The sequence below is a fragment of the Elephas maximus genome, chromosome 7 (assembly GCF_024166365.1).
Source record: "Elephas maximus indicus isolate mEleMax1 chromosome 7, mEleMax1 primary haplotype, whole genome shotgun sequence".
Classification (NCBI taxonomy): Eukaryota; Metazoa; Chordata; class Mammalia; order Proboscidea; family Elephantidae; genus Elephas; species Elephas maximus.
In genome coordinates this window covers 132,932,281-132,960,043 of record NC_064825.1, presented here as the reverse complement: position 1 = coordinate 132,960,043, position 27,763 = coordinate 132,932,281, and the positions used below count along the sequence as shown (strand labels likewise).

Genomic DNA, 27,763 nt, shown 5'->3' with positions numbered 1-27,763 from the left:
GCCCAGGATCACTAGCAGAACCCCACAAAAATCACCCCCAATACCTTTGTTGCTGTCACATGGTCAAGGAGCTCAGGTCAGAACCAAGCCGTGGGTCGGGAGGTGGAGGGACCGAGTGTCTGGGAGATGGCTCCTGTCACACATTGCTCAAATCCACTGTTTGGGGTTGGTTAAGTCACTCTCCTAAATAGATGTGGCATTTGCCACAAAAACCTTTTTCTTAGGAAAATACAGAAGAGAAATCTACGCCAACCAGTTGCCGTAGACTTGACTCCGACTCGTGACGACCCCACGAGTGTCACGGTTGAACTGTGCTCCACAGGGGTTTCAGTGGGTGGTTTCTTAGAAGCAGATCACCAGGCCATTCTTCTAAGGCACCTCTGAGTAGAGCTGAACTGCCAACCACACATGCTCACTCTCAGAGGTGATATAATAAAGCAAAGGCTGGGCTGTCTTGGGAGCCACAGCTGGCTCCTGAGACATCTCAGGCTTGGGGCTGAGAACGCCACACTGAAAACTGTCCCTGTGACATACAGTGGTGGCTTGTGGGGCCTTAGAGACATGGCGTCCACACCTCTCACTTTACAAGGGAGACACGAAGTCCAGAAGAGCTGATGGACTGATTCGAGGTCCCACGGTGACTGCTTAGAAGACAACGGGCTCTTGGATGTGTGTACGCTCTGATTTTTTAGGCTAAAAAGGGAGCCTCTTTATTTTAGGGGACAGCTCACACTTTTGCAGTTATTTTCTTTGTACTCTAGAGCCCTGATCAGACTCTAAATGGGTGCTCAGGAAAGTTCACCCCCTTTCTGCAGGAGGACTGAGATTTTCTGTTTTATAGGAGCTGAGGTCTGAGAGGGTGCTTCCTGGAGCACCCACGTGACTCCCCAGATGGGATTTTGGTCATAGTGACCCCCGGCCAGTTGGAACCAGTGAACTCTGACCACGGGACATAATTACATGAAAAGACGGAAGTCAGGGGTTTGCCTGATCAGTCTTAGAAGCTGACAATGCAAATGTGACGGCAGGAATTGGGAAAACCCAAGAGGTTACTCAATTGCTCCAAATCTCTCCGAGAACCAACACCAATTTCCCCACCCTCAGCCCAAGGCTGACAAAGGCCCAGGGCTGGCTTTGTGCTCATCCCAGGACATAGGAAAAACCACCGTTAAAAAAGGAGCCACGGGCCTCTCGAGGTTTGCAAGAATTCAGGCTGCACACCCAACTGGTTTGTGGTTCGTTGCCGTCCAGTTGGCTCCGACTCATGGCGACCCCGTGTGTGTGGAGTAGAACTGCTCCATCAGGTCTTCACGGCCTTTCAGAAGCAGATGTCCAGACCTGTCTTCCGAGGCGCCTCTGGGTGGGTTTGAACTGCCAACTTTTTGGCTAGTAGTTGAGCACTTAATTGTTTGTGCCCACCCAGGGAGTCCTTTGTGCACATGGTAAGACCATGAATTTGAATGACAGGTTTTGGGAAAAAGAATGAAATTTATTATAAAAAGATGGTGGCCTTAAGACCATCATGAAAACAACAACACTTCTCTCTGCCGTTCTCGTAGTCCGTAAGCGAGATAGGAACTGGCCATTTGCTCAAGGACCCTGGGGTGGCAAAACCCTTCCACTTCATCGTTCACCACAGAATACAAGGGGTGGTCACCACTGACGTCAAGTGGACTTAGAAAAAGTTTCAAAGCTGTGTGGTTCGTGCTGTTGAGACGTTTGCTGAAATTTGCAATCCCCCTCAGGTTACATCAGGGAGATAAATCTATGCCAGCTGGCTGCTGTGGCGTCGACCCTGACTCGTGGCAACCCCATGTGTGTCAGAGCAGAACTCCTCCGGAGGGTTTTCAATGGCTGATTTTTTGGGAAGTAGATTGCCAGGCCTTTCTTCTGTGGCACCTTCAGTTACGCCTGAACCTCCCAGCTTTCGATTAGCAGCTGAGCAAGTTAACCATGCGTACCACCCAGGGGCCCCAAATCTGTACCAGGGTTTGATAAACTACAGCTCCCAGGCCAAATCCAGCACATTGCCTGACTTTATAAATAAAGTTTTATTGGAAACAGACAAGCCCGTTCATTTGCAGATCGTCTATGGCTGCGTCTGCGCTACAATGGCAGAGTTCAGTAGTTATGACAGAGGTCTGCAAAGCCTAAAATATTAACTACCTTGTCCTTTGCAGAAAAAGTTTGCTGACCCCCGGTCTGCACTGTTGTCGAACGTGAAACATTTTGCTGGCTGGGAAACATACCTCTTTGCTTTTGGATTCTTTCCTAAGTGACTTTTCCAGAACTCTAGCTTCGTATTCGGCTCTGGGATGATCCTGCGGAAGAAGCCAAGACCTTACTGAGTGTGCGTCTCTGGTCCTCAGAGGGGGCACACTTGGCAAACAAGTCCACACGTTTGCCACGGGTGCATTTTGGGTGGTAGGAAGCGGGGCCAGTTCATAGCTGACTGCTTGTCACATTTCCAATTCAGAGCCCCCTAAATTTAGTCAGAGTGGCGGCTTGGGATTCTCTCCACTGGGCAGGCTGGGAACCCGGCCCAGTGGGAAGGCCACAGAAGCTGGGCTCTGGTCTCAGAGGTGGGTCATCTGTGCCAGGCTGCAGGGCCCCCTCTGCCCCCCTTCCTCACTGTGAACACCCAGTCATGAACCAGCCCCAGAGAAGTTTCTATCGTGGAGCTGTGGGGGTCGGAAGAGCCGGTAGTGTCAGCAAGCGTGGGCAAACTAGAGGTGCCAGAGCAAGTCAGCGGAGGGTGCTAGAACGGAAGAACGGGGGTTAGGAGAGACCCGGAGGTGAGGGAGAAAGCAGGGACCCTCGAGGCAGAAACAGACGGAGTAGATGTGCGAGAAGGCCCCTCTCCCCGGGAGACAGGCTACGGAAAGATAGAGGAGTTATAATAGATTTCAAACCTTGACTGCCTCCTTCAGGAAACCAGAAAAGTGAAAACAAAAACAGAAAGATTTCATTACTTATACTGTTTTTTAAGGCACAGGCTACCCAGATGCCGTTGAGTCTACCTGACTCCTGGCGACCCCATGTGTATCAGAGTAGAACTGTGCTCCACAGGGTTTTCAAAGGCTGATTTTTCAGAAGCAGATTGTGGGGCCTTTCCTCCGAGGTGCCTCTGGGCGAACTTGAACCTCTAACCTTTTGGTTAGCAGCCAAGCGCTTAACTGTTTACACCACACAGGGTTTCCAAGACACAGGCTATGTCCTCTAAAGAAAATTTCCTTAAGGACAGTGATCAAGACAAATGGATATGGTTGGTGGACAAGGAGGACCTGGGGAGGTCAGGGACTCCTTCAATGTCACTGCTACTTTACAATGGCCGTGAGGTTTGTTGCTGTGTAGCTCACAATTTTGGAAATTCCCAAGTGAGTGCTGGATCAACAGGGCTTAGACACACAGAGGGCCGGGTGATTAGACATACTCCCTTCTGCTCCAGGTACTGAAACCTGGGGTTTAGGCCTCGTGGACAGGCAGGTTATTAACACCCCAGGTGATTAATTCCAAAGAGAGGATCTGGTCGGCAGGGTGGGGTGGGGAGGCTCACTCTGTGAAGCTCATTTGGGCCTCTTGGGACTGTGTGCTCAGAGGCTTCCATCATCACCCCAAAATCAAGAGCCCGAGTCAGGGCCAGGGCATCCCAGGATGGGTCCCCCAAGTGCTCCAACCACATAGACACCCTAGAAAGGGCATTCTAAATTAAGTTGGAGAGTATAAAACCACAATTGCTTTGTCCTGTTCTAATCCCTCCTAATGGGAATGGGAGCAAGGATGGACCCATGGGGGAGAGGGCTGACACAGGCCCTGCCGTGGGGACCGGGCTGGGGCTCATCCTGGCTTCCCGTAAGAGCTGTGTGTCAGGGGCCACGTCGCACCAGTCTGGGGCTCCTCATTCGTACAACAGGATAAGGAGCCCTGCCGTGGAGGAGGGACGAGACTCGGGCAGGTACAGGTGTGGCCCAGAGGTAGCTGGTTGGGCGGCCCAATCTGCAGGGCCCTGATCTAAGCTTTAGCTCTATTGACTCCAGAGCCCGATGGTGGGAGGGCTGCTTCTCAATCCCTACTTGAGAAGCCAGGACGCTGAGGCACAGAGAGGTTAAGCAATGTGCCCCAGGTCACACAGTCAAATCAGAGCCTGGTCCTGTCATCACTAAGAGGCTGTGCCTGTCCTGCTCTTGGTAGCTCCCTTGAGTCTTAATAATGTTATCAGAACAAAGCCAGCATGCCTGGATTCTCTGATTCAAAGACGTGTTTGGCTCAAGAGTGGGGGGCCCATTTAGCCACGAGGGCCGATGGGCCGGGCAGGGAAGTACAGTAAAACAGCGACTCTACAGGACAGAGTAGAACTGCCTCACAGGGTTTCCAAGGAGCGGCTGGTGGATTTGAACTGCCGACCTTTTGGAAGTACAGTGGGAATGCTAAAAAAAGCAGTGGGGGCGATCTTCCCATTGCCATTCAAATGCACAACGAGAGGTTTCTCTTTACAAGGGTGACATGGAACAGTGAAGTCGAAGCCTGCACTGGCTAGACTTCTGCTGTGTGCTGTGGCTATTCCTAGGGACCACTGCCCTGTTCATTCCCACACACCCAATGGGGGGGATCCTGATGGAAGTGACAGCACTGGGGCAGTGGCAAGGCTTCTACCACGGAACCCTGGGGAGAAGGCCCACAACCCACCCTGCTGCCAGCCCACCCTGGGCCCCCCACCTGCTCTCAGGGTACGAAGACGCCCAGCCCAGGTTCCTATCTAGCATAGGACAGGGTCTGGTTCCACTTCCTGGCCACACCTGGTTACTAGCAGAAAGCCGCCTCCTCGGAGCATGGTTTGACACCTGAGGGGCCAGTGCTCGCTCGTGGTCACATTTGGGGACAGCCCTGGGGCAGCATGGGTCCCTCACAAGGCCTGTCAGGCCGCCCCTGCAGATGCAGTGAGCTCAGGGCTGGGAGCCTGGTGGGTGCCCATGGCCATGCTGATGGGTGGTGTGTCCATGCCTGCATTGAGATCAAAAACATCCAGCAGACATGGAATGGTTGCCCTGGCAACCGAGGGCATCTGGCCCACGGGGGAGATGAAGTAAGATGCAGAGGGGAGCGGGCTTGCCTTGTTCAGACCAGGGGCGTTTTATGACCGTGGGCTCCACATGAGGCAGGGGAGTGGACATCACCCTGGGGCTGGGGGCCGGGGAGGAGGCCCAAGAGGGGTACGCGGCTCCAGACCCACTGACCTCCTCCTCCTCAAAGCCCGTGAGGTCCCAGCGGTAGTTGAGTCTCATCTGTTTCCGTTTCCAGTGCTCCATGAAGGTGGCGGCTGCAGGTGAGGAAGAGAAGGAGCCAGGAAGTCAGGGCCCGAGAAGCTCCCGAGAGTCGGACGACCCATCTGGGGAGCAAGCGCCATGTGCTGGGCCAAGTACTTTACCTGGCTTAACCTGTCCAGCCCTCCCAACGACCCCTGGAGGTGGGGGCCATCTTTCAACCTCTTTTGGAGGTGGAGAAACTGAGGCATGGGGCATCAAGCCCCCCACCAAGGTTATTCAGTGAGGGGACAAGGCTCTGACCTAGACAGGTTGGCCCCCGAGCCTGCACCCTTCCCCTGTACCTTTGCGGGCCCCCCTGGTCCATAGGTGGGGATCCTGAGGTCAGGAAGGACAAGGACTCACTCAAGAATCAAACTCAGGCAGGTGGTCTGGCTGTTCTGCGCTGCCCTCTTAGCCTGTGTCCTGCTTTGAATTCAGAACAGCCAAAACACAGTTCAAATGCTGCCTCCTCCAGGAAGCAACTGATCACCCCCCCCCCCCTTTGGCGTCAGAAGAAAATCAACTTCTCTTGGGACCTGCTATGGATTGAATTGTGTCTTCCCGAAAAAAAGATATGTTGCAGTCCTCATCCCTGTACCCGTGAATGTGATCTTGTTTGGAAATAGCGTGTTTCTTTGGAGACATTATCAGTTAAGGGATACCAGTAGGCGGGTCCTAGTCCCGTCTGGGTGGTGTTTTATAAAAGGGAAGAACAGACACTGTCACACACACGGGGAAGACGCCCTGTGAAGATACAGTGTCAAGCCAAGGAACGTCAGGAGACACCCAGGGCTACGGAAGCTGGAAGAAACAAAGGAGGATCTTCCCCTAGGGTAGACAGAGAGAGGGAGCACGGCCCTGCTGACACCCTGAGTTTGGACTCCCAGCCTTGAGAACTGTGAGACAATAAATGCCTGTTCTTTAAAGTCCCCCACTTTGTACTATTTTTCTATGCAGCCCTCGGAGACTAAGACAGCACCCTCCCAGACTGTGACTGTCCTGCTCACGGTGTCCACACCACCTTCCATTATGATCCCTGACCCACGTCTCATGGTCCTTCTTATGTGTGGGGCAGGGATGGGGTCTTATTCATCCGTGCCCCCACACACAGCCCAGTCCTGGCCAAGATGGGTGTTCAAGAACACTCACTTAATGAAGGAATGACTTTATGAGCAGCCAACTTACAAACGGAGATGCAACTAGCTGAGTCATTCGTTGATCATTAACGTCTCCAGCGGAAAGCAAAGTCAGCAGAGGCTGAGAGGCAGAGGAACGATAAAGATGGCCATCGTGAATTGGAGCTCAGGGCTCTTGAGCCGTGACGTACCAGGCACAATTCTTGGGGCCATGACATAGAATATGCATCTTATTTAAACCTCACAGAACCCCTATGAGGTTGGCACTGCTTCTTCCCATTTTATGGAGAAGGAAACTGAGGTTCGGAGAGATTAAATGACTTGTCCTGGAAGTGATGGGGCCGAGATATAAATAAAATGAGGTGTGCAGCTGTGACTCTTCGGGGCAAATACACCGGATTAAGGGAAGGCAACATGTTGCAGGAAGATTCTGGAATCTTTGAGAACTGGGTCTGACACAGACTCATCTCCTGGTTCAGAGAACTTCAGCTTACCCAGAACACGCCTGCTCCCCACTAAAGGGAGGTGAGATCAGGGCCTCCAAGCTTACAAGTGCACTTGAAGCATTAGCTACTTTATCAGCCAGGCCCAGCCAGGAAACAAGAACCTCTCTGGTTCTTTCAAACAGGGATAATTTAATACGGGGGACTGGCCGCTGTCATGGATTGAATTGTGTCCCCCCAAAATATGTGCCACCTTGGCTAGGCCGTGATTCTCAGTATTGTGTGGTGGGCCTCCATTTTGTGACTGACGTAATTGTCCTATGTGTTTTAAATCCTAATCTGCCTTTGGTTAATAAGGCAAGATTAGGTTACTTTAAAGAGGATTAGGGTGGGATGCAATACCCTTACTCAGGTCACAGCCCTGATCTGATGTAAGAGGAGTTTCCCTGGGGTGTGGCCTGCATCACCTTTTATCTTACAAGTGAGCAGAGAAGTGAGCAGAGAGCTGGGGGACCTCCTACCACCAAGAAAGAACAGGTAAGAGCACAGCGTGTTCGTTGGATCCAGGGTCCCTGTGCTGAGAAGCTCCTAGACCCAGGAGAACACTGATGAAGACCTTCCCCCACAGCAGACAGAGTGAAAGCCTTCCCCTAGAGCCGGCACCCTGACTTCAGGCTGTGAGAGAACAAACTTCTCTTTGTTAAAGCCATCCTCCTGCGGTGTTTCTGTTATAGCAGCACTTGGTTACTAAGACAGTCACATAGGTAATGGGTGAGCTGGGGAGCCAAACACGGACGGTGAGGCCACCAGAGATTGTCAACAGCAGGGAGCTGGGGTGAATTCAGGGGTTGTGGGAAAACGGGAGGTGCTGTTACCAGAGCCAGAAACTGCAGCTGCCCAGAGGGTGGGATCATGGAGGGAGGGGCTGCCTGGTGGGGGTTGGAGCCACAGAGAAGACACAGCTGCTGGAAGGGCCCCAGAGAAGCCACAGGAAGCACAGAGAGCAAGAGACAGAGAGACAGAGAGATGGACACACACACACACACACACACACACACACACACACACACACACACGGAGAAATTCCCTGGCTTCTCCTTTCCTCCCGCCCTCTCATCTCCCACTGGGGCCTCCCATTGGCCCGAACTGCTCCGGAAGTGGAGGCGGCAGGGAGCCTGAGAAATGTGGTCCAGCACACAGAACTGAGCAGGGGAAGGGAAGGGAATGGACGGTACCTAAATGCCTGCTTGAACCTGGCCACTGAGCGGACACACACTGAGCATTGCCCCGGGACAGGCAATAGTGGTTGTGGAGGGCCCCGCCATGAAGAAGCTGGCGGTCTGGGGGTAGGCCCGTCTGCAGTGGGCACCACTCCCCAGGAGGAAGGCGCGAGGATGATCCCGCCTCTAGACCACAGTGGGGGAGGTCAAGGCCGTTCTCACGCCTCCACCGTTCTGGAAGTTCACTCGCTCCTTCCCTGTGTTTTGTCAGCTGTCTCTGACCTCCTCACCTGCTGTGGCAATGCCACCCTGCCAGACTTCATGTTGGCAGCAGAACTGACCACCCGGGGGCTGGCTCCACACACGCCTGTGGAGTTGGCCTGTTTGCCTTCCGTGTCCCCGCCTCCCCCAGCTCCCTGTCATTCCCAGACTTGCCCTGAACCCCCCCAGGTGGGTCTCCCCGTTTGTAACACCATCCCCACCTCCACCTCCTGGACACCCCTCTCTGTCCCCTCACCCACCTGCCGTAGTATAGCAACAATTAACATTCAGTGAGGACTCATTACATGCCAGGTCCCTGGGTGGCACGAACATTTTGCACTCGGCTATCAACCAAAAGACTAACAGTTTGAACCCACCCAATGGTGCCACAGAAAAAAGGCCTAGCAATCTACTTCTATAAATATTGTTGTTAGGCACCATCGAGCGGTCTCCAACTCATAGCAACCCGATGTACAACAGAACAAAACGCTGCCTGGTCCTGTGCCGTCTTCTAGCTATGGTTGAGCCCATTGTTGCAGCCACTGTGTCAATCCATCTTGTTGAGGGTCGTCTTCTTTTTCACTGACCCTCTACTTTACGAAGCATGATGTCCTTCTCTAGGGACTGGTCTCCCCTGATAACATGTCCAATGTATGTGAGACGACGTCTTGCCATCCTTGCTTCTAAGGCGCATTCTGGCTGTACTTCTTTCAAGACAGATTTGTTCATTCTTCTGGGAGTCTATGATATATTCAATATTCTTTAACAACACCACAGTTCAAAGGCATCAATTCATCTTTGGTCTTTCTTACTCATTGTCCAGCTTTCACATGCGTATGAGGTGACTGAAAATACCATGGCTTGGGTCAGGGGCACCTTAGTCCTCAAAGTGACATCTTTGCTATTTAACACTTTAAAGAGGTCCTTTGCACCGAGTAGCTGGGGCTAGGGCCTGGGGACCATGGTTTCAGGGGACATCTAGGTCAAATGGCATCACAAAGTTGATTAAGAAAATGTTCTGCGTCCCACTTTGGTGAGTGGCATCTGGGATCTTAAAAGCTTGCAAGCAGCCAGCTAAGATGCATCAATTGGTCCCAACCCACTTGGAGCAAAGAAGAATGAAGAACACCAAAGACACATGGAAAATATTAGCCCAAGAGACAAAAGGGCCACATAAGCCAGAGACTCCAACAGCCTGAGACCAGGAGAGCTAGATGGTGCCCGGCTACCACAATGACCGCCCTGACCGAGAACACAACAGAGAGTCCCAGACGGAGCTGGAGAAAAGTGTGGAGCAGAACTCAAATTCAAGTAAAAAAGACCAGACTTAATGGTCTGACGGAGACTGGAGGAACCCCCAAAACTAAAGCCCGCAGACGCTCTGTTAATCCAGAACGAAAACCATTCCCAAAGCCCACTCTTCAGACAAAGATTACACAGGACTATAAAACTAGGAGTAATACATGTGACGAGTGTGCTTCTTAGGTCAATCCTACACCCAACACCAAATGGACGGCTCCTGTCCAGAGGCAGGATGGGAAGGCAGGAAGGGACAGGAGCTGGTTGAATGGACACAGGGAACCCGGGGTGGAAAGGGGGAGGGTGCTCTCACATTTTAGGGATTGGTCTTTTGCAGCAGAGTTGCCCGATGCAATGCGTCATTTGATTTCTTGACTGCTGCTTCCGTGGGCGTTGACTATGGATCCAAGTAAAACGAAATCCTTGACAACTTCAATCTTTTCTCCGTTTATCGTGATGTTGCTTGTTGGTCCAGTTGTGAGGATTTTCATTCTCTTTATGTTGAGGTGTAATCTATACTGAAGGCTGTGGTCCTTGATCTTCATCAGTAAGTGCTTCAAGTCCTCTTCAATCTCAACAAGCAAGGTTGTGTCATCTGCATAATGCAGGTTGTTAATGAGCCTTCCACCAACCCTGATGCCCTGTTCTTCTTCATAGAGTCCAGCTTCTCAGATTACACACCTGAATTGAATCCTCACAACAACGCGATGGAGTGGGAATTATTTTCATCATAAATTTGTGAATAAGGACACGGAAGCTCAGAGACATCAAATGCTATGCTCAAGTTCAACTGCCAGTTAGCAGCAGGATTTGATCCTAATTCTACTTGACCCCAGTGTCTACACTTAACTACTATACTCAACTGACCCTCCACACAGATATTTTATTCTCATTAAGGAAATAACTCATAGCGACCTTATAGGAAACAGAGTAGAACTTCCTCATAGGGTTTCCAAGGAGCGGCTGGTAGAATTGAACAACTGACCTTTCGGTTAGCAGCTGTAGCTCTTAACTACTGTGCTACCAGGGCTCTGGAAGTAACAAAATAATAATAATTCTTAATATTATAGCAAAACTCATATCCCCATTTTATGGATGAGGAAACGGAGGCACAGAGAGGTTAAGTCATTTGCCCAAGTTCACACAGCTAGGAAGTGGAGAAGCTGGTATTTGAACCCAGGCTTTCTCGCTACAGAATTTGTGCTGTTGAACATCCTAAAATAGATCAGAGGTAATGGAGGAGGAACAATTTAGAAAAGGAGGGTGAGAATGGTTGCACGACTCAAATGTAATCCATGTCACTGAATTATACACGTGGAAATTGTTGAATTGGTGTATGTTTGCTGTGTGTATTCTCAACAACCACAAATAAAACACATTAAAGTATAAAAACATTAATAAATAAAATAAACAAAAACATTGGGTAATTGAAAAAAAAAAAATAGACCCAAGGGTGCTCTCCCAGCGGTATTTGTATTAATCAGACCAAGACTGCACCCAGGGTCCCAACCTGGTAGCTGGGAGTGGGGGAGGAATGGAGGTGGTATACAGATGTGGCTTCTTTGGCTCAGCCGTGTTTTAAAAATAAAGACATTTTATATAAAACTATGACTTCCCTGCTTCTCCTTTAAAAACCAAGTGCACTGGCTGCAGGCAGGAGGCTGGAGCTGAGGAGGGGCTGTCCCCTTTGTCAAAATGTGGGCACGCCTTCTCTACTTGGCCACAGACCTCACCATGCCCTATTGTTGGACTCTGTGGTTCTGAGTTTACGGTGCTTCCTTGGGAGCCAAGGGATGCAGCTGTGGAGTCAGGCGTGGCCAGCAGGAGGGGAGCAATGAAGGCTCACACTGAGCCTGGCCCTGGGGGCTGCCCCAAGGTCTCAGCTCCACCCTGGGCATCCTGGGTAACGTGGAAAAACCACCCTCTAATGGGCAGAGCTGAGCCAAGGCAGGAAGAAAGCCAGGCACCCACCCTTTCAACTTGCTTCCCGGCCCTCCTACCTGACACCACCCACTGTGTGGACAGCCTTGGCTCCCGTGGGTTCTGGTCCCTTCCCTTTGAGGTCCTCAATAACAGTCTGACTGCTGACAGGCCAACAATGTCATGCAGACATGACAGGACATCTAACTCATGTCAGATGCTGACCTTGGTGCTGTCCATGCCTGATCTCCTTTCATCCCATCCCAACCCCTCCACACAGGGAGAACAGACCCATTTTACAGACAAGTAAACTGAGGCTCCAACTCGTGACTTGTAAATTGGTGGCAGAAAATGGGCCCAGGTCTTTGATGCCAAGATTGGCTGGGGACAGGCCTGGTGGTTTCTCACCCTCCTGAGGGTGAGCCGTGGGCCGAACCCCATGAATGAAGAGCCAGCCTGGACCTTGGAAGCCACGCAGGTGGGCAACAAGACAAGAGCATCCTGAAAACCAGAGCCCAGAGGGTGGCCCAGCACAAAAACACAGACAGTGTGTAGGGTCCCCAGGCCACAGTGGAAACAGGTGTTGGGTTCCGATTCTCCCTTTAAACATTTGCTTTAATGACATAACGCTGCGCAAATACTTCTTGTAAGGGAGCCTGGAGCCAGCAGGTGAACATAAGACTTGGATCCACACTGGGTCAAACCCAGGTGTCACTTAGCCTCTCCCAGCCTCAGTCTCCACATCTACAAAATGGGCTTGATAACAGTGCCTGCCTGAGGATGCCAATGGTGGGGTCTGGATGAGCCTTTCCAGACACAGCGCTTGGAGGAGGCCTGCCAGCAGTAAAGGCTCGGGAGATGGCCGTTATTACACCCTGGCTGACGAGGCGGGAAGGAGCCCCAACCGGCTCCTCACATTAAAAGGCTAACCACAGGGCAACGAGTGTCAAGCCCCCTTAGGTCTTCATGTCCCCTGGCGCGTATCAGCGGGCTGTGGAGAAAATGATTGGAAGGACACCCCCTGCAGTTACCCCCGGGTGGGGGCGGGGGCACAGGGGCTGACCTGTGCATTTTCTCAGAGTGCATTAGAAGGCCCCAGGTGCTTGTTAAAATGCAGATCCCTGGGCGCCCTGCTAGCCGGTTGAGTCAGGGCAATCTTCAGTCTCTTGGCTCCACCTTCCAGCCGTCTTGTGTGCAAATTGAAAAATCAGATGCTAGGACTCGCATGTCCGAATCCTAGCGGCTACTGAAGTGAAACCTCTGATGAGGCTTGGATGCTTCTGCGACTGACTGTGAAAGGCCGCCTCCTCCGGGTAGGATCTGGTCTCAAAAACCTCTGCCAGCTGGTCTGGGGGGGCCCGACTGGTGGCGGGGGGCGCCCAGGGGGGCCCGACTGGTGGTGGGGGGCGCCGGCAGGATGCAGGTATCACTCAGCCCCTTCCAAGTCCATCTTGGCAGGGTGATGTCTCCTTCGGGTGACTTGTGGGGTCCCAGCCCGCTCCGCTCCTTACAACGTAACCCCTAGAATACGGAAAGGCCTCACTAGGCTCCGGCTCCCCCACTGTGAATGCGCTGCACTCTCCGACCTGGGCTCAGAGACGAGTTTCTTTGGCAGGCGCTGGACAGCAAAGACACTAACCGGCGGTAGTTCAATTGGAAGCCACCAGGCACGAGGGGGCCCTTCTGACCCGGCCCGGGGCAAGCGTGGCCTTATCCACCCAGTCCTAAACACCAGCACCGTGGGAGGTCTCCAAGGCTTCATTTCTCACTGAGTTGCGGGCTTGTTGTTGTCAGTTGCTAGGTAGCCAATGTCCACTCCTGGTGACTCCACATGTTCAGAGTAGCACTGTGTTCCACAGGAGTTTCAGTGCCGATTTTTTCAGATATAGATTGCCAGGCCTTTCTTCCTAGGTGCCTTTGGGTGGACTCCAACCTTTCAGTTAGCAGCCTGGCACATTAACGGTTTGTGTTATCCAGAAACTCCTTTTATAGCTTGTTAGTTGTGGCGGAGTTGACTCTGACTCGTGGTGACCCCATGTGTGCTGAATAGAACTACTCCGTAGGGTTCAAGGCTGTGACCGTTCAGAAGATCGCCAGACCTTTTTTCCAAGGTGCCTCTGGGTAGGTTCAAACTGCCCACCTTTATTCAAATGCTTAACCATCTGTGCCTCCAGGGGCTCCTATTTACCCCCTGCTCAGGTGTCAGCTTACGAACGACAGCAGAGAATCAGAGCTGAAGTCTTTGGATGTCCCACCCCAGCTGGAGGACCCACAGCAGCGTGACCTGTCAACTCCACCAAGAGGGGGCAGGACTGCATCTCTGAGTCCATTTCATTAAAGTGAGGCCCGCGTTCCCCCAGCTCCTGGCCTCTGGCCCCAGTCAAATTACCCTCTTTGTTCTGCGGGAGGCTGACAGGCAGTTAAAACCCCACGATTATGCTCTCATTTCAGAAAACCGATCCCAGCGAATAGCTCAGCAGGTTGGAAGCTGCTTCATGTGACATCTTATTGGAAGCTTTGAGATGGCATCTACTCAGGGCAAGCATCGAGCTGAAGGATCTGTGACCGGCATGTGGCCCTGGGAACGCAGGACCCACAGCACACGAAGGCACCCGTGAGAACAGCACGCTAGCAGAGAGGCCGCTCATGGGGGCACAGAGCCAGCGCCCGGTGACACGCAGGCTCCCAGGAGCTCACAGGGACACAGAGCCAGCACTTGGCGACACCCAGGCTTCCAGCTGCAGGGCAGTACCTGGGTTTGGGGCTGTGCTCATGAGGTGCGAGCAGAAATGTTAACAGCTGGAGGACAGAAGAAAGACAACAACGGAGAAGAAACACCAGCGGGAAAATAAGCCCTTAGAGGCGGAGAGCAAATAATTGAATAAGGGATTAAAAAAAAAGAAAGTCAACAAGAAACCTCTGCTAATTACAGCTGACAGCAAACGTGAAGAGGCCCCGGGGGCCGAGGCCTGGTCACCCCACTTCTTGGCCGGGGCGGGGCGGTGGGGAGGGCGGGGGCTGGATGCCGAGTGTGCCTTTCAGGCCCAGCGGGGTCTTTCCTGTTTTGTTTTTTTTCCTGTCTTGATTTAGAATAAGCTTTTTTTCCTTAAAGTAAGTGCTTCATGCAAGTAGTCTGGCTTTATTCCCCGCCCTCCCCCTCAAACCAGGAGCGTGGAGTTGAACTTGTACTGACTGCGTACTTTACAGGTGGGCACATCTGTGTCTCCCACAGTGGAAGCCGAGCTGGAGGAGGGCGTGGGACCAACAGCACAAACAACACCCCAAGTCACAGCCTGAGGGGTGAATGCAACCAGCCTTTTTTTCTGGGGGCTGAGCTTGCTGGTAAGGGCTGTTCGGTACCTTTGAGATTGTGAAAGTGGCCCTGCTTGGTACACAGCAGGTGCTCAATAACCAGTTAACCAGGTGCTGACAAATCGAGTCAACTCCAGCTCCGGGTGACCTCGTGTGTGTCAGGGTAGAACCGTGCTCCATAGGGATTTCAGCAGCTGATTTTTCAGAAGCAGATTGCCAGACCTTTCTTTGGAGGTGCCTCCAGGTGGACTTAAACCCCCAACATTTTGTTTAGTAGCCGAGTGGTTAAAACGAGTGAGCCTGCTCCATTGGGTGGGCACACGGGGTTTAAGGAATTCAGTCAATTCCTTCAGGTACTGGCTAGCTGAGCAGCTGTGCTGCCGACCTGCCCCTCGCTCCTGACGCTGGGTAAATTTCCTGTTCCCCCAAGAGGGTACATGATGGGGGGCTTGAAGAATGTCTGGATGAGAGGGTGTGCCTACAGTGCTAGCTGGGACTTTGGGGGCAGATGGGCCAGGAGATGCTGCTGTTAGCTGTGTGATCTTGGGCGAGTCATGTAACCTCTCTGTGCCTCAGTCTCCTTACCAGCAACATGGAAATAGCAACAGAACCTTCCCCCTGGGCTGTTGTAGGGATTAATGAGATAACTAGTAAAGAGTACTTATCTCAGGGTACCGTGCAAGGTACTTGACTCTGGGTACTCTGACAAGTACTTCACCCAGGGTACTGTGCAGGGTACTTAGCCCAGGGTGCTGTGCAGGGTACTTAGCCCAGGGTGCTGTGCAGGGTACTTAGCTCAAGGTTCTGTGCAGAGTACATTGCCCAGGCCTGGCACACAGTCAGGCCTAAGTACCTGTTCTAAGAGGAAGGAAGGACGGTGTATGATGGGGATAAATGGGAAGGTATCCCAGGTAAGAACAGAGTCCAAGAAACGGGGAACTAGAAAGAAGCAAGGTATGGTAAGCATGCTGGCTAGCCAGCTAGGAATTTAGGCAGAAGCAATAAAGCCTGTGGGCAAGTGTGTGGGGCTCAGGATGCCGGGGTTCAAGTGTTGGCTCTGACATTTATTAGGTGGTGTAAACTTAGAAAAAAGTTGCCTGACCTTGCTGTGCCTCGATTTGTTCACCTGCCAAATGGGATGATTAAGGTTATTTACTGCCTACAGTCATTGGGGAAATTGAGTCACTATCTATAAAATACATCATCAAGAATGGTCAATCCTTCTTCACCTGAAGCAAAATTAAAAAAAAAAAAGAAAGTAAGAAAGACCAATCTTGGAGAAGGACGTCATGTTTGGTAAAGTAGAGGGTCAGTAAAAAGGAGGAAAACCCTCAGTAAGATGGATTGACACACCAGCGGTCACGAGGCGGGCGCGGGGCTGGGTGACGTTTCCTTCTATTGTACGTAAAGCTGCCCGAGTCCAGATGCAACACCGCAGTTAACGACAACAAACACATAAGGTGCCTGGGACAGTGCCTGGCACGCACTAGGGGCCCAACTAACCTAAGCTACTATTCTTTTCTGGAGGAGATAAAGTGATATCATTGACAGAGGCCCCCACGGCACAGGTCAGAGGTTAGACCTGATTTCTAATCACCTGTGGTCCAGGCTGTGTTTTCAAAATTTCAGAAAGTGAGCGTTCAACAACCTGACATAAGAGCTAGCACGACCTAACAGCTAGAACCATGCAACAGCTAGCACCAGGTAACAGCTAGCACCGTGTAACAGCTAGCAGGACGTAACGGCTAGCACCATGTGACAGCTAGCACAACTAACAGCTAGCACCACATAACAGCTAGCATCACGTAACAGCTAGCACAACTAACAGCTAGCACCAGGTAACAGCTAGCACGACTAACAGCTAGCACCACATAACAGCTAGCACAACTAACAGCTAGCACCACATAACAGCTAGCATCACGTAACAGCTAGCACCATGTAACAGCTAGCATGACTAACAGCTATCACCATGTAACAGCTAGCAGGACGTAACGGCTAGCACCATGTAACAGCTAGCAGGACGTAATGGCTAGCACCATGTAACAGCTAGCACGACTAACAGCTAGCACCGGGTAACACCTAGTACCACGTAACAGTTGGCACCATGTAACAGCTAGCATGACTAACAGCTAGTACCATGTAACAGCTAGCACCAGGTAACAGCTAGCACGACTAACAGCTAACGTGATGTAACATCTAGCAGTGAACCACAAGGAGACTTTGCTCTAGGCCCAGATTCTTTGCTCAGACAAGTAGAAGAGACAAACGGAGCCACTGCCATCCAGGAAGCAGACCCAAGGTCTAGAATCTTCCAGACGGAGCTCTTGGACAGTGTGGGATGACCAGTCCTGGTACGTGCTACTATCGAACTGGCGCTCAGGGCCACTTCATGGGCAGCTCCCCTGGGTCTCTTCCCCCAAACAACTGGGTGTTGACCAATCCTGCTCTCCCAGACTCGGGACAGCCTGTATCTGCTCAAGGAGTGACCGTGCGGGAGGCCCTGAGAGAAGGCCTCGCGTGAGAGGTCTGTTCTGTAAGGTCAGCAGCTGTGTCCCCCTGCTGACAGGAAAAGCACAAGGGGGGTGACTGGCAAATACTTTTAAGCACAAACTCGCAGTCATCAGAATCCCACAGTACTTTAGCGTTTCCCAACCAAGAGCTGGGGAGCCACTGGGGGGGTGCAAACGGTTAACGCACCTGGCTGCTAACCTAAAGGTTGGTGGTTCATATCCACCCCTGATGCCACGGAAGAAAGGCCTGGCGATCTGTTTCTGTAAAGATTATAGCCAAGAAAATCCTATGGAACAGTTCTGCTTTGTAACACATGGGGTCACCATGAGTCAGAATCAACTCGATGACAGCAGGTTTTTTTTTTTTTTTTTAAGCAAGAGCCTCTGGGTGGTGCGAACAGTTAATGTACTCAGCTGCTAACCAAAAGTTGGAGGTTCTAGCCCACCCAGGAGCTCCAGGAGCTTCTTTTGGAACTTCTCGAAGGTTCTAGGCTCTAGATCTGCCAGCACTTCTGTGCTTGTCTCTTCCAATTGTCTGAGCAAAGACCTGGGCCTAAAAGAAAGTCTGAATACCAATGGTCTCCCCGTGGTGCCTCGGAAGAAAGGCCTGGTGATCTCCTTCAGAAAATCTGCCATTGAAAACCCTACGGAGCACAGTTCTACTCCAACACACATGGGGCCACCACGAGTCGCAGTTGGCTCGAAGGCAACTGCTACTTTAGGTAAGAGCTGTACCTGGTGCTTAATGTCAAGCCCTTCACGACCCGAGTGCTTTGAGCTAGAAATAGGGTCTTTATAGTTTAAGAAGTCCGGTGCCCCCCGGCCCCCTCAGCCTCTCCCTCCTCTTCCCTGGGAACTCTCTTCCAGGGCAGGCACTTATAAGTAGAGACGAGAAAACGAAACACAAAGTGCTCCTTTGCGGCGGGGTGGCCCAGCTGTGCGTACTGTAAATTATCTTACAACACAGAAAGTCCCAGGAGACGGGGCGTGTTGGAGGCTTGCTTTAGAGAAGGGTGTCAGCTGTGGGCCTCACCTGGCCTCAGTTTCCTCCCAGGCCCTAAGTCACCCCAGTGCGGAGTGGGCAGGGTGTGCAGACGATGACCTGAAGTCTGGTTTCTCCAGGGCCCTTAGAAGCCCTTTGTTCCTGGTGGGGGCGTGGGGGGCCTGTAATTTACACTCCTGCCATTCATGGAAAACCACTCAGCCAAGCCCGAGGAGTTTCCTTCATTCCCGGAAGCAGTGACAGCTCCAACAGAGCACAGGACTTCCTTGGAATTGTCAAAATGTCTTTTCTCCATCAGAGGCCTTTCTTATGGGGGAGGGGAGTAGTTTCCGAGGGTCTTGTTCTTGTCGTGAGCTGCCATCCAGTCAGCCTCCCACCCACGGCAACCCCATTCACAACGGAATGAAATGCTGCCCTGTCCTGTGCCATCCCCACAACTGGCTTACTGAGAGCCAGCTACGCACTAAGCATTGCCTGAGACTGTGTCCATCATCCTGAATTCTCATTAAACCAAAAAAAAAAAAAAAAAAAAAATCCAAACCCACTGTTGTTGAGCTGACTTACGGCGACCCTCCATGTCACAGAGTAGAACTGCTGCACAGAGTTTTCTTGGCTGTGATCCTTACAGAAGCAGATTGCCAGGCCTTTCTCTGGTGGTGCCACTGGGTAGGTCCCAAACGACAACCTTTATGCTGGTAGTCGAGTGCAAACCATTTTCGCCACCCGGAGGTCTGTCTAACCCTTATTACGTCCCCATTTTACAGATGAGAATGCAGAGGCTTTGAGCAGTTAGGGGTGGAGGCGCAGAGCTGGAATCTCAGCCCCAGGGAGTATATAAATGCATGCCGGGTGGCAGAGTACCCCAAGGCCACACCCTCTCACTGGTCACCCTGTGGACCATGAGTGGGGTTGGCCCATCGGCCAGCAAACCCAGGGACCCCAAGTGAGGCCCCAGAAGAGAACGGCGCCTGCTGGTGGCCCAGGTGAAGGGTACATTTTGAGAACCGGGGCCTCCAACCAAGCCAGGTGGGTGCCGGAGGGGAGGGGCTGCATCTCACCCCCAGGGGAGTCTCCATGGACAGGGAAGGATACAAAGCTGTCCTCTAGGCTGCAGGGTGGGGCTGTGGCAGGGGCTGGGGTGGTTGCCACACAGCACCTAGGGGAGAGGCGCCAACTCACGCCCTCCTCAGGACCTGCTCGTGGAGCTGCGGTGGGCTCGGGCTTCCAGCAGGGGCAGGGAGGAGATGGAGGAGCTGGTCCTGCTGCCAGGCTGGACACAGAGCTGAGCTTCCCTGCACCTCACCTGGTATGTCCACAGCCCCTCAGCACACACCCACCTCCGAATCACAGAGGTTTCAAGGCTCGAGACCAGGTTCCAGGGCATCCAGGCCAAGGTGAGGATAACTCCACCTCCTGCAAGATGCCTGGAGGCTCCCTCCTCCACTGAGAGTCCCTCCAGAGAAAACACCAGGTTCTCCATGGGACCTTGGCAAGCAGGGAGACCTTCGGACAGGACAGGAGAGGCTGCAACTGAGGGGAGAGTCCTAGCATCATGAGGACCGGGCCAGGGAGGAGCTGGCGGCCTGGGCTTGCCCCGACTCCCCACGGCCCTGGGCAGGCCACGGCGCCGGCTCTGCCTTCATCACCCCTTTCCTGCTGCACGCCGACCTCCGTGAACCCCCAGCCTCCCTGCAGCCACCCCGTGGCCCCAAGATGCCTGTGCTGGGAGTAAAGCGTCCTTGTTAGAGGCTCAGAGCAGGCCTGCTGAACGAGCTCAGCTGCTAACTGAAAGGCTGGAGGTTCGAGTCTACCCCGAGGTGCCTCGGAAGAAAGGCCTGGCGATCTGCTTCCAAGAAAGCATCCATTGAAAACCCCATGGAGCACAGTTCTCCTCTGACACACGTGGGGGTGCCAGGAGTCAGAGTCGACTCCATGGCAGCTGGTTGGTTGTTTGGTTTCAGAGGCTCAGAGGGTTCCACGAGGCTTTGGAAACCCACTCTGCTCAGCAGCTGAGGGCTTGCACTGAACTCTGTGTCTGACCCCCACGGACCCAAGTCGCTGGATAGGTAGGGGCACAGGGCGCACACCTGGCTGCAGACAGCGGCAGCTTCTGGCCTCATTGTTAACCTGGTCCACCATCACCCCTCTGGCCCTGTGAACATGGGCAGGCCAGAGCCAGAGTCCTGGCTCAGCCCCGGGGGCTACCCTTCAAGAACAGTCAGACGAGGTTCTGGGAGGCTTCAGGCTGGGCTGTCTCCAGGCCCCTGGTCCCTGTGCCCAGATGCCCATCCCCTACATCTTCAGTACTCATCTCAAGGGTCTCCTGCCGCTTCTAGAAGTGCCTCTTGACTGCCCCCGCCCCCGTGAGTCCTGACTCTTTGCTCCTGAGTGTTTTTGTGCCAACCCCATCTCCCATTCTGTGGGAGCTCCTGGGGGAAGGACTGGGGCTCCAGTGCCGGGTGGCGGCAGGCCTAGGTCACGGCTCAGCCCACAGTTGCCCGGGGCGCAGAATTCCGGAGCTCCAGCTGGCAAAGCCTTGACAGAGGAGGGAGCGGCCCTGTTCGCTAACCCAAAGTATCTGCAGCAATGATTCAGCCACACTCAACAACCACTCAGAAGCCTGAGTTGGGTACAAGGTGGCACTCGGGAAGCCTTCCTGGAGGAGGTACCACTGCTTGGGCTCTTTGAGGCAGTGCATCCAAATGGTTAAGGGCACAGGCTTCGGAATCGCAGGTGCAACTCCTGCCTTGGCCTCTCATGACCCTGAGCAACTCCCATCAACTCCCTCTGGGCCTTAGCTTGCTTGTCTGTAAAATGGGCACACAAAACTTCAAGGATGCTGTAAGTATGAGCTGAGAGGCTGTGCCCTGGGGCCTGGCCCAGACCAGCTGTCGCTACAGGCGGCATTATGACCAGCAGCACTCGGAAGGCTGGCAGTACCCTTGGCCCACCCAGCTCTGTATCGGCCATACTTCCCGAGCCATTAAATTCTGGTCCCAGGAAAGAGGGTCCCCTTTCTAAGAGCAAAGCCTCTCCCTTCAGGCTTTGGCCGGTCAGAACACCCCGTCAGCATCTTGTCAGCACGACCCAGACCCTGGTACCCTGCAGACAAAATGGGGGCCGTTCCCAGCAGCGCTCCCGCCCACTCGTTCCCAGAAAGGTCTGCCTGTGGGTCATCGTGAGGAGGAAGGAGGGGAGGAGGGAGGGATGGCCAGGGTCACCTGTGCTCAGAGCCCTGTGGCGAGGCGCTGCTTACCCCAGAGGGCCATGAAAACGGAGAAGAAGACGGTGGCCGGGTTGTCGAAGAGGTGGCTGGCCCGGGCGGTGGCACAGGCGGAGCTCATCTTCCAGTAACTGCAGGTCTTGTCACACAGCGGGCACATGGTGATGTTGTGTCTCTGGTCGCACATCTCCATGCTGAAAGACAGCAGATGCACGCCAGTCCCGGGCCAGCGCCTCCTGGTGCCACCTGGGTGGGACATGCTGGGCCCCAGCAGGGGTTGGTGTGGCCCTCGGTCCCCATCACACTCCAGCCAGTGTCTGTGTCCCTCTGTTTCCGCACAGGGCTGCATTCGGACCTCTGATCCATGCAGTGACACAGGGCCCCAGGCTCACAGGGCACATGCCTGGTTTCAGCTCTGCTGGCATCATCCTAAAATCCCCAATGATTCTAAACAAGGGACCCTGCATTTTCACCTTGCACTGCGCCCTGCAAATTACATAGTCCGTCCCAGGGGCCCCTTGGTCTGGGGCGGGGGGGACATTTGGGCAGTGGCCCCCACAGCCTCTGCTGGAGCCACCTAGGAGAAGCCGGTGCTATGGATTGAATTGCGTCCCTCCAAAACATGTGTTGTAAACCCTAACCCCTATACCTGTGGTTGGAGCCCTTGTAGCTCAGTGGTTTGAATCCACCAGTCACTCCTTGGAAACCTTATGCGGCAGTTCTACTCTGTCCTATAGGGTCGCTATGAGTTGGAATGGACTGGACGGCCACGGGTATACCTGATGTTATAATTCCATTTGGGAATGGGTGCTCTTTGTTATGGTAATAAGGCACCATTAGCGTAGGGTATGTCTTGAGTCAACCTCTTTTGAGATATAAAAACTCATTGCCGTTGGGTCAATTCTGACTCACGGTGACCCTACCGGTCAGAGCAGAACTGCCCCACAGGGTCTCTAAGGTGCAGCTGGAAACAGCGGCCGAGATCCTAACCATTGTGCCACCAGGCCTCCCGAGGTACAAAAGGAGCAGATTAAGCAGGCAGAGATGGGGAAGACAGATGCCACAGTACATAAGGATCATCAACAGAAGCTGAGAAGGGACAAGGACCTTCCGCAGAGCCCACAGAGAGAGAGCCTTCCCCTGGAGCTGGCTCCCTGAATCTGGACTTCTAGCCTCCTCATCTGTGAGAAATACATCTCTGTTTGTTAAAGCCACCACTTGTGGTATTTCTGTTACAGCAGCACTAGGTGACTAACACATTGGGGTTTCCCAGGCATCTTCCCTCTAGTAACTGGGCACAGCCAAGGTTTGTTCTAACGCCAAACGCTCCTCAGGTCTTTCCGTTGTGAGGCCCTGAGAGGGTGGAAGAGGAATAGGGTAAACCACAACAAGAACACTCCCACTTTCTGGGTTCTTCCCACGTGCCAGGCACCATGCTGAGTGCCGCTCCCGCAGGTCTCATTCTCGCCTCAAGGGGACGCTGTGAGGCCACTGGCATGGCCTGGGTCTCACTCATAAACATCACCGGGGGTGCTCTGACACCTAAGAAGGTGGAGAAACGGTGCTCCCCAGAGCTGTTCTCGAGAAGACCAGTGGCTGGGTTGGAAGGACTGTGCCTACTAGCCGCCCAGGTGGGGGCTCACTCAGGACAATGTGTCCCGGCAAGTCCAGGGAGTTTGTTGTGCTGAGTAACCAAAAAACCAAATTCCTTGCCGTCAAGTTGATTCCGACCCAGAGTGACCCTATAGGAGAGAGCAGAACTGCCCCATAGAGTTTCCAAGGAGTGGCTAGTGGATTCAAACTGCCAACCTTTTGGTTAGCAGCCGAGCTCTTAACCACTGTGCCTCCAGGGCTCCATTCTGCTGAGTAGAGCCTGCAAATTGGGGCTAGAGTCCACCCACTCGGGACGAGAGGGGCACCACCCTCTTCCTCCTCCCTCCTCCCCCAACGAGACATTCAGTTTCCTTCTAAATGCTAAACCAATATTTCAAGACCACCAGCTGTTAGAGCAGAAGCCCTGTTACTGGCCTGCACGGAGCGTCCACCTGGCCCAGGTCAGCTTTGGGGACTATGACAATGGCATCTTCATTGAAATGGGCTCAGAGAGGGGAAGTAACTTCCCAGGGTCACACAGAGAGCGGAATTTGAACCTGGTGCTCTCGATCTTCAAAGTCTGTGCCCTGAACGGCCCTCATCCGCTGCCCAGAGGCCTTGCTGGGTCCTTGCTCAGCTATTCCTGCCTCTGTGAGCCTGGCCAAGTCCTTCAGCCTCAGACTCAGTTTCTCTTTCTGGAAAATGAAGAGAGGGACCGGAATAAGGTCATTCCAGCTCTGGCTGGCCTGAACTTTCTTCCTCCTGCTAGCAAGAGACATGCAGACTGGGTGCTGAGGCCCAGTGGTTAGAGGGTTGTCAGGGAGAAGGCTGACATCTCTTTCTTTTTTTTAAATTTCTGTGTACACGTAAATTAGGCCCAGAATCACAGGTGGCCACCAGCAATCGGTTTAATGAACATCTGCTGAAGGGCGTTAGGGGGCCCTCCTGTGTGCCCCACTGCTGTGGGCATTCCAGCCCAGTTCTCTGCTTCCAGTTAAAGACAGCAAGCGTTTATAAACTCAACTGTGTGTGTGCTGTATGCGCCAGGCACTGTGCCGGGCTCAGGAGATGGAGAGATGAAGCACAGCCATGGTCTCCCTCCCCCAAGGGGCTCGGAGAAGTGGGGATGGGGCTTCATCGCTTGCTGTCTGGGCAGCCTGGGGCCTCAGTGTTCTCATCTGTAGAATGGGGTGACGGTGACAGAGTAGCTACACCACTCGGCTGTCAGAAGGTTAAACAAGCACGTGTGTGCAAAGCCTCTGGGCGAGTGCCTGGTGCACTTAGCCAGGCGTGAGTTGGCCGTGACTATTATACCATAAATAACCAAGCCCCTCGCAAGCACGGGGATTGAAAAAGAACACTGCCCAGGAACAGCTTGCGGGGGTCTCTTCCCCCTTGCTGAGCTTTCCTCTCTGGAGAGCCCCCCCAGGGGGCAGGGGGGCGTGTGTGAGGATGGTGCTGTCATCCCCAGCTGCGCACGACAGAGCCCCTCTCCCAGGGCACCTGGCTGAAGGAAGGTGCACCTCCCGTGGCCGGGGGGGTGCTGGAGCCATAGGGGTGGGCCCGGGGCCAGGGAGGACGGGGCACACCTCTGCCTGCCTGGGGGCCTTGGGGCATGCCCGAGCCCTCATCTCTGCCAGCTGGCCTCGGCTTCCAGGGCAAACTCCTCGGCTAGACAAAAGCCCTTTTCTGCCAGTTTAAAATCCTCCACCTCCAGCTTTACCACCTTGAGCCAAAATAAAGACAAGGGGCGGGAAGGCCGGTTCTTCAGAGTGGATGGGAGGGGTGGGGCACAGCAGGGTGGTGGCACCCTTCCGGGGGCACTGGCTCCCCTACAGCCTTCGACACAATCCCACTCGAAGGGGCACACCCCCTTCACCCAGTCAAAGGACACCCAGCAGGGCAGAAGCTAAGACCAAATGGGCCCCGCACAGCTTTGTCTAACCCCCATGGGAAGCTGGATCCCAAGAAAGCACGTTTGCATTTCTGGACACCTGACAAAGGCACAGCCACGAGGACCTCAGCGCCCTTTCTTGGGGCCAGCACACCCAGGGCAGGTCGAGCCTCCTTGCCAAGGCCGCCAGATGCACCTCCCCTCCAAGGGAGGAGGAAGACGGATGGGGGACCCCCAGGACCCTGGCGATCTGGGAGACACTTCGCCTTTCCCTTGCCGTTTCCTTAGGGGCCCCTGAGCGATGCAAATGGTTAAGGGTTCAACTACGAACCAAAAGGTTGACGGTTCAAACCTACGCAGCGGTACCTTGGAAAAAAGGCCCGGTGATCTGCTTCTGAAAACTCACAGCAATTGAAAACCCTATGGAGCAGTTCCACTCTGTACACAGAGGGTCGCCAAGGTCAGAATTGACTAAATAGCAGCTAAAAACAACAACGAAGCCCAACCCAGAACTAAAATCCCCATCCAGTCCGGGCCGCTTTGATTTTCACCACAGTCCAACCCATGATATGAAGTGACAGCATGTGATATCAGCAAACGAAGGGACACGCTTTCTCCCCTCTGTGGCCAAAATTACATCGCTGGGGAGATAAGCCAGATTCTTTAGAGATTTGACTCTGGGTGGGTGGAATATTTTAGATGTTATTCATGTATTAAAACATAATGCAAATAAAAGTTTTCTGGATGTGGTCTTTCAGGGCTGCTCTACCGTAAGGAGCCAGTTTCCTCACCTGGTAAGAGATTCATTGTCTCTTCGGAAATGGCTGGAACTATGGATAAATTTTCCAAGCCACAGCTCCATGCTTTGGAGATACTTGGCAGCGTTGTGAGAAACAGAACTGAACTGATGTCTTTGAACTTCCCCCAGAGACTTCAGGCTTCTGCAAGGTGGGGCCAGCTTGCACTTACTTTTACCACCTTGCATTCCCGGAGAGGGGACTTGATCAAGGCCATTTTGCCGTTAGCATGGTGTCCCTATTAGAGGTTGGGGACCTACAGGTCTAAACGCAGAGCACAATTATCTTTGAGTCAGTACTGGAAGATGGAGGAAACAGTTACAAAAGGATTGGAGACCGTTAACGTGCTCAGCTGTGAACCAGAAGGCTGGAGGCATCTTGGAAGAAAGGCCTGGCAATCTACTTCCAAAAAATCAGCCACTGAAAACCCTGTGGAGCTCAGTTCTACTCTGACACACATGGGGTGGCCAGGAGTCAGGGTGACTTGACGGCAACTGGAATGCAGGCCGAGGAGGACAGAGTCCTCAAAGCGCCCACCAGCTGACTCATGCTCTGCCTGCCATTTTGGGGGAACGAGGCAAGCGTGTCCCTGGCTTTCTTCTGAGGGTGCCCCACATTGTCCCACATCTGATGTAACCCTTTGTGAACAGCGGAAGGCACACCAGCTCTACATTCAAAGATCAGGGTATCCATCATATAATACCTAGGACTCTGACTCATTGCAACCCCACGTGTGTCAGAGTAGAACTGTGCTCCACAGGGTTGTCAACAGCTGATTTTTTCAGAAGTAGATTGCCAAGCCTTTAGCCCGAGGAGCCTCTGGGTGGACTCGAACTTCTAGCCTTCAGTTAGCAGCCTAGCGTGTTAACCCTTTGCACCACCCAGGATTCCTCGTCCGACACCACTCCTGTGAAGTTTCCCAAAGCCCCAGAGTAAGGCGAGTGTGCGTGACGACCAGGAACAGGCTGAGCCTAGCATGTCGGCTGCGTTGTTGGTGGTGTTAGGTGCCGTCGAGTCGGTTCTGACTCACGGCGACCCTAGGTACAACAGAACCAAGGGTTCTGTAAATTCTCTCGTCCCACTTCCCGACCACACGATGAAGCTGTAAATTCCTGGTCGCATAATGACTAAATACTAAAAAAGGAGGGAAAAACTCCAAAATATGAAAACGGGTCAGATATTTATTTTCTGTCTTTCGATAGTAAAACTTATCCTTGGACGAGAACGACGCCTGGGCCTGCAGACTGGAATGAGGCCCTTTGGACTGTGTGCCTTGTCCTTCAGCTCAGGCTGGGCCTGCCATGCCTGGGGGGCCTGAGTGAGGGCACAGGAATCTGGGTGAGATGCCAGAATCCCAGTGAAGCACTGTAGTCGGAATAGTAGGAAGTGGCTCCCTAACAGGAAGTGGGCACACTCTCCGGGGGCAGCTGGCGAGGGGATGCCGGCCTACCTGGGGATGTTTTCATCGACGGTGGCGCAGCCGTAGAGGAAGACGATGATCCCAACAATCGAGGCGGGGATGAGCATCTGGGTGTAGACACCCAGCCAGGCGAAGTACAGGCCGATCTTCTCCCCAAAATACTTCCTGGACCACAGGGGACAGAGCCAAGCAGACCAGCTTATGCTCGGTCCACGCCAGTGCAGGAGACACACCGCATCCCCTCCCCAGGCAGGGGACAACTCAAATCATGGCCACTGGTCCTCTGGCCCAAGGAGCAGGGGCGGGGGGCTCTGAGCCAGTCCATCACATCTGGGGTTTCTCTTTGCTTTTCCCAAGCCTGTCTGTGCTGGGAAGGTGGGGGCATTTCCACATGTGGCAGCCCAGGTGGGTTCGGGTGTGTTCCGCCTG

At 53.3% G+C, this 27,763-nt stretch overlaps 1 protein-coding gene across 4 annotated transcripts in view; it reads right to left on the bottom strand.

Moving 5' to 3' along the window:
• The window catches only part of ANO1 (anoctamin 1), a 110,131-nt gene that overhangs the window by 37,522 nt on the left and 44,846 nt on the right, over window positions 1-27,763 (bottom strand). For 3 of the 4 annotated variants that reach the window (XM_049892777.1, XM_049892778.1, XM_049892780.1), the window contains 5 exons: window positions 27,365-27,499; window positions 21,664-21,824; window positions 5,235-5,317; window positions 2,913-2,924; window positions 2,250-2,321 (listed from right to left, as the gene is read on the bottom strand). In XM_049892777.1, coding sequence (XP_049748734.1) covers window positions 2,250-2,321; window positions 2,913-2,924; window positions 5,235-5,317; window positions 21,664-21,824; window positions 27,365-27,499 — 463 coding nt within the window. Of the gene's footprint in view, window positions 1-2,249; window positions 2,322-2,912; window positions 2,925-5,219; window positions 5,318-21,663; window positions 21,825-27,364; window positions 27,500-27,763 lie in introns of all 4 variants that reach the window. The other variant, XM_049892779.1, reaches the window with a different exon arrangement.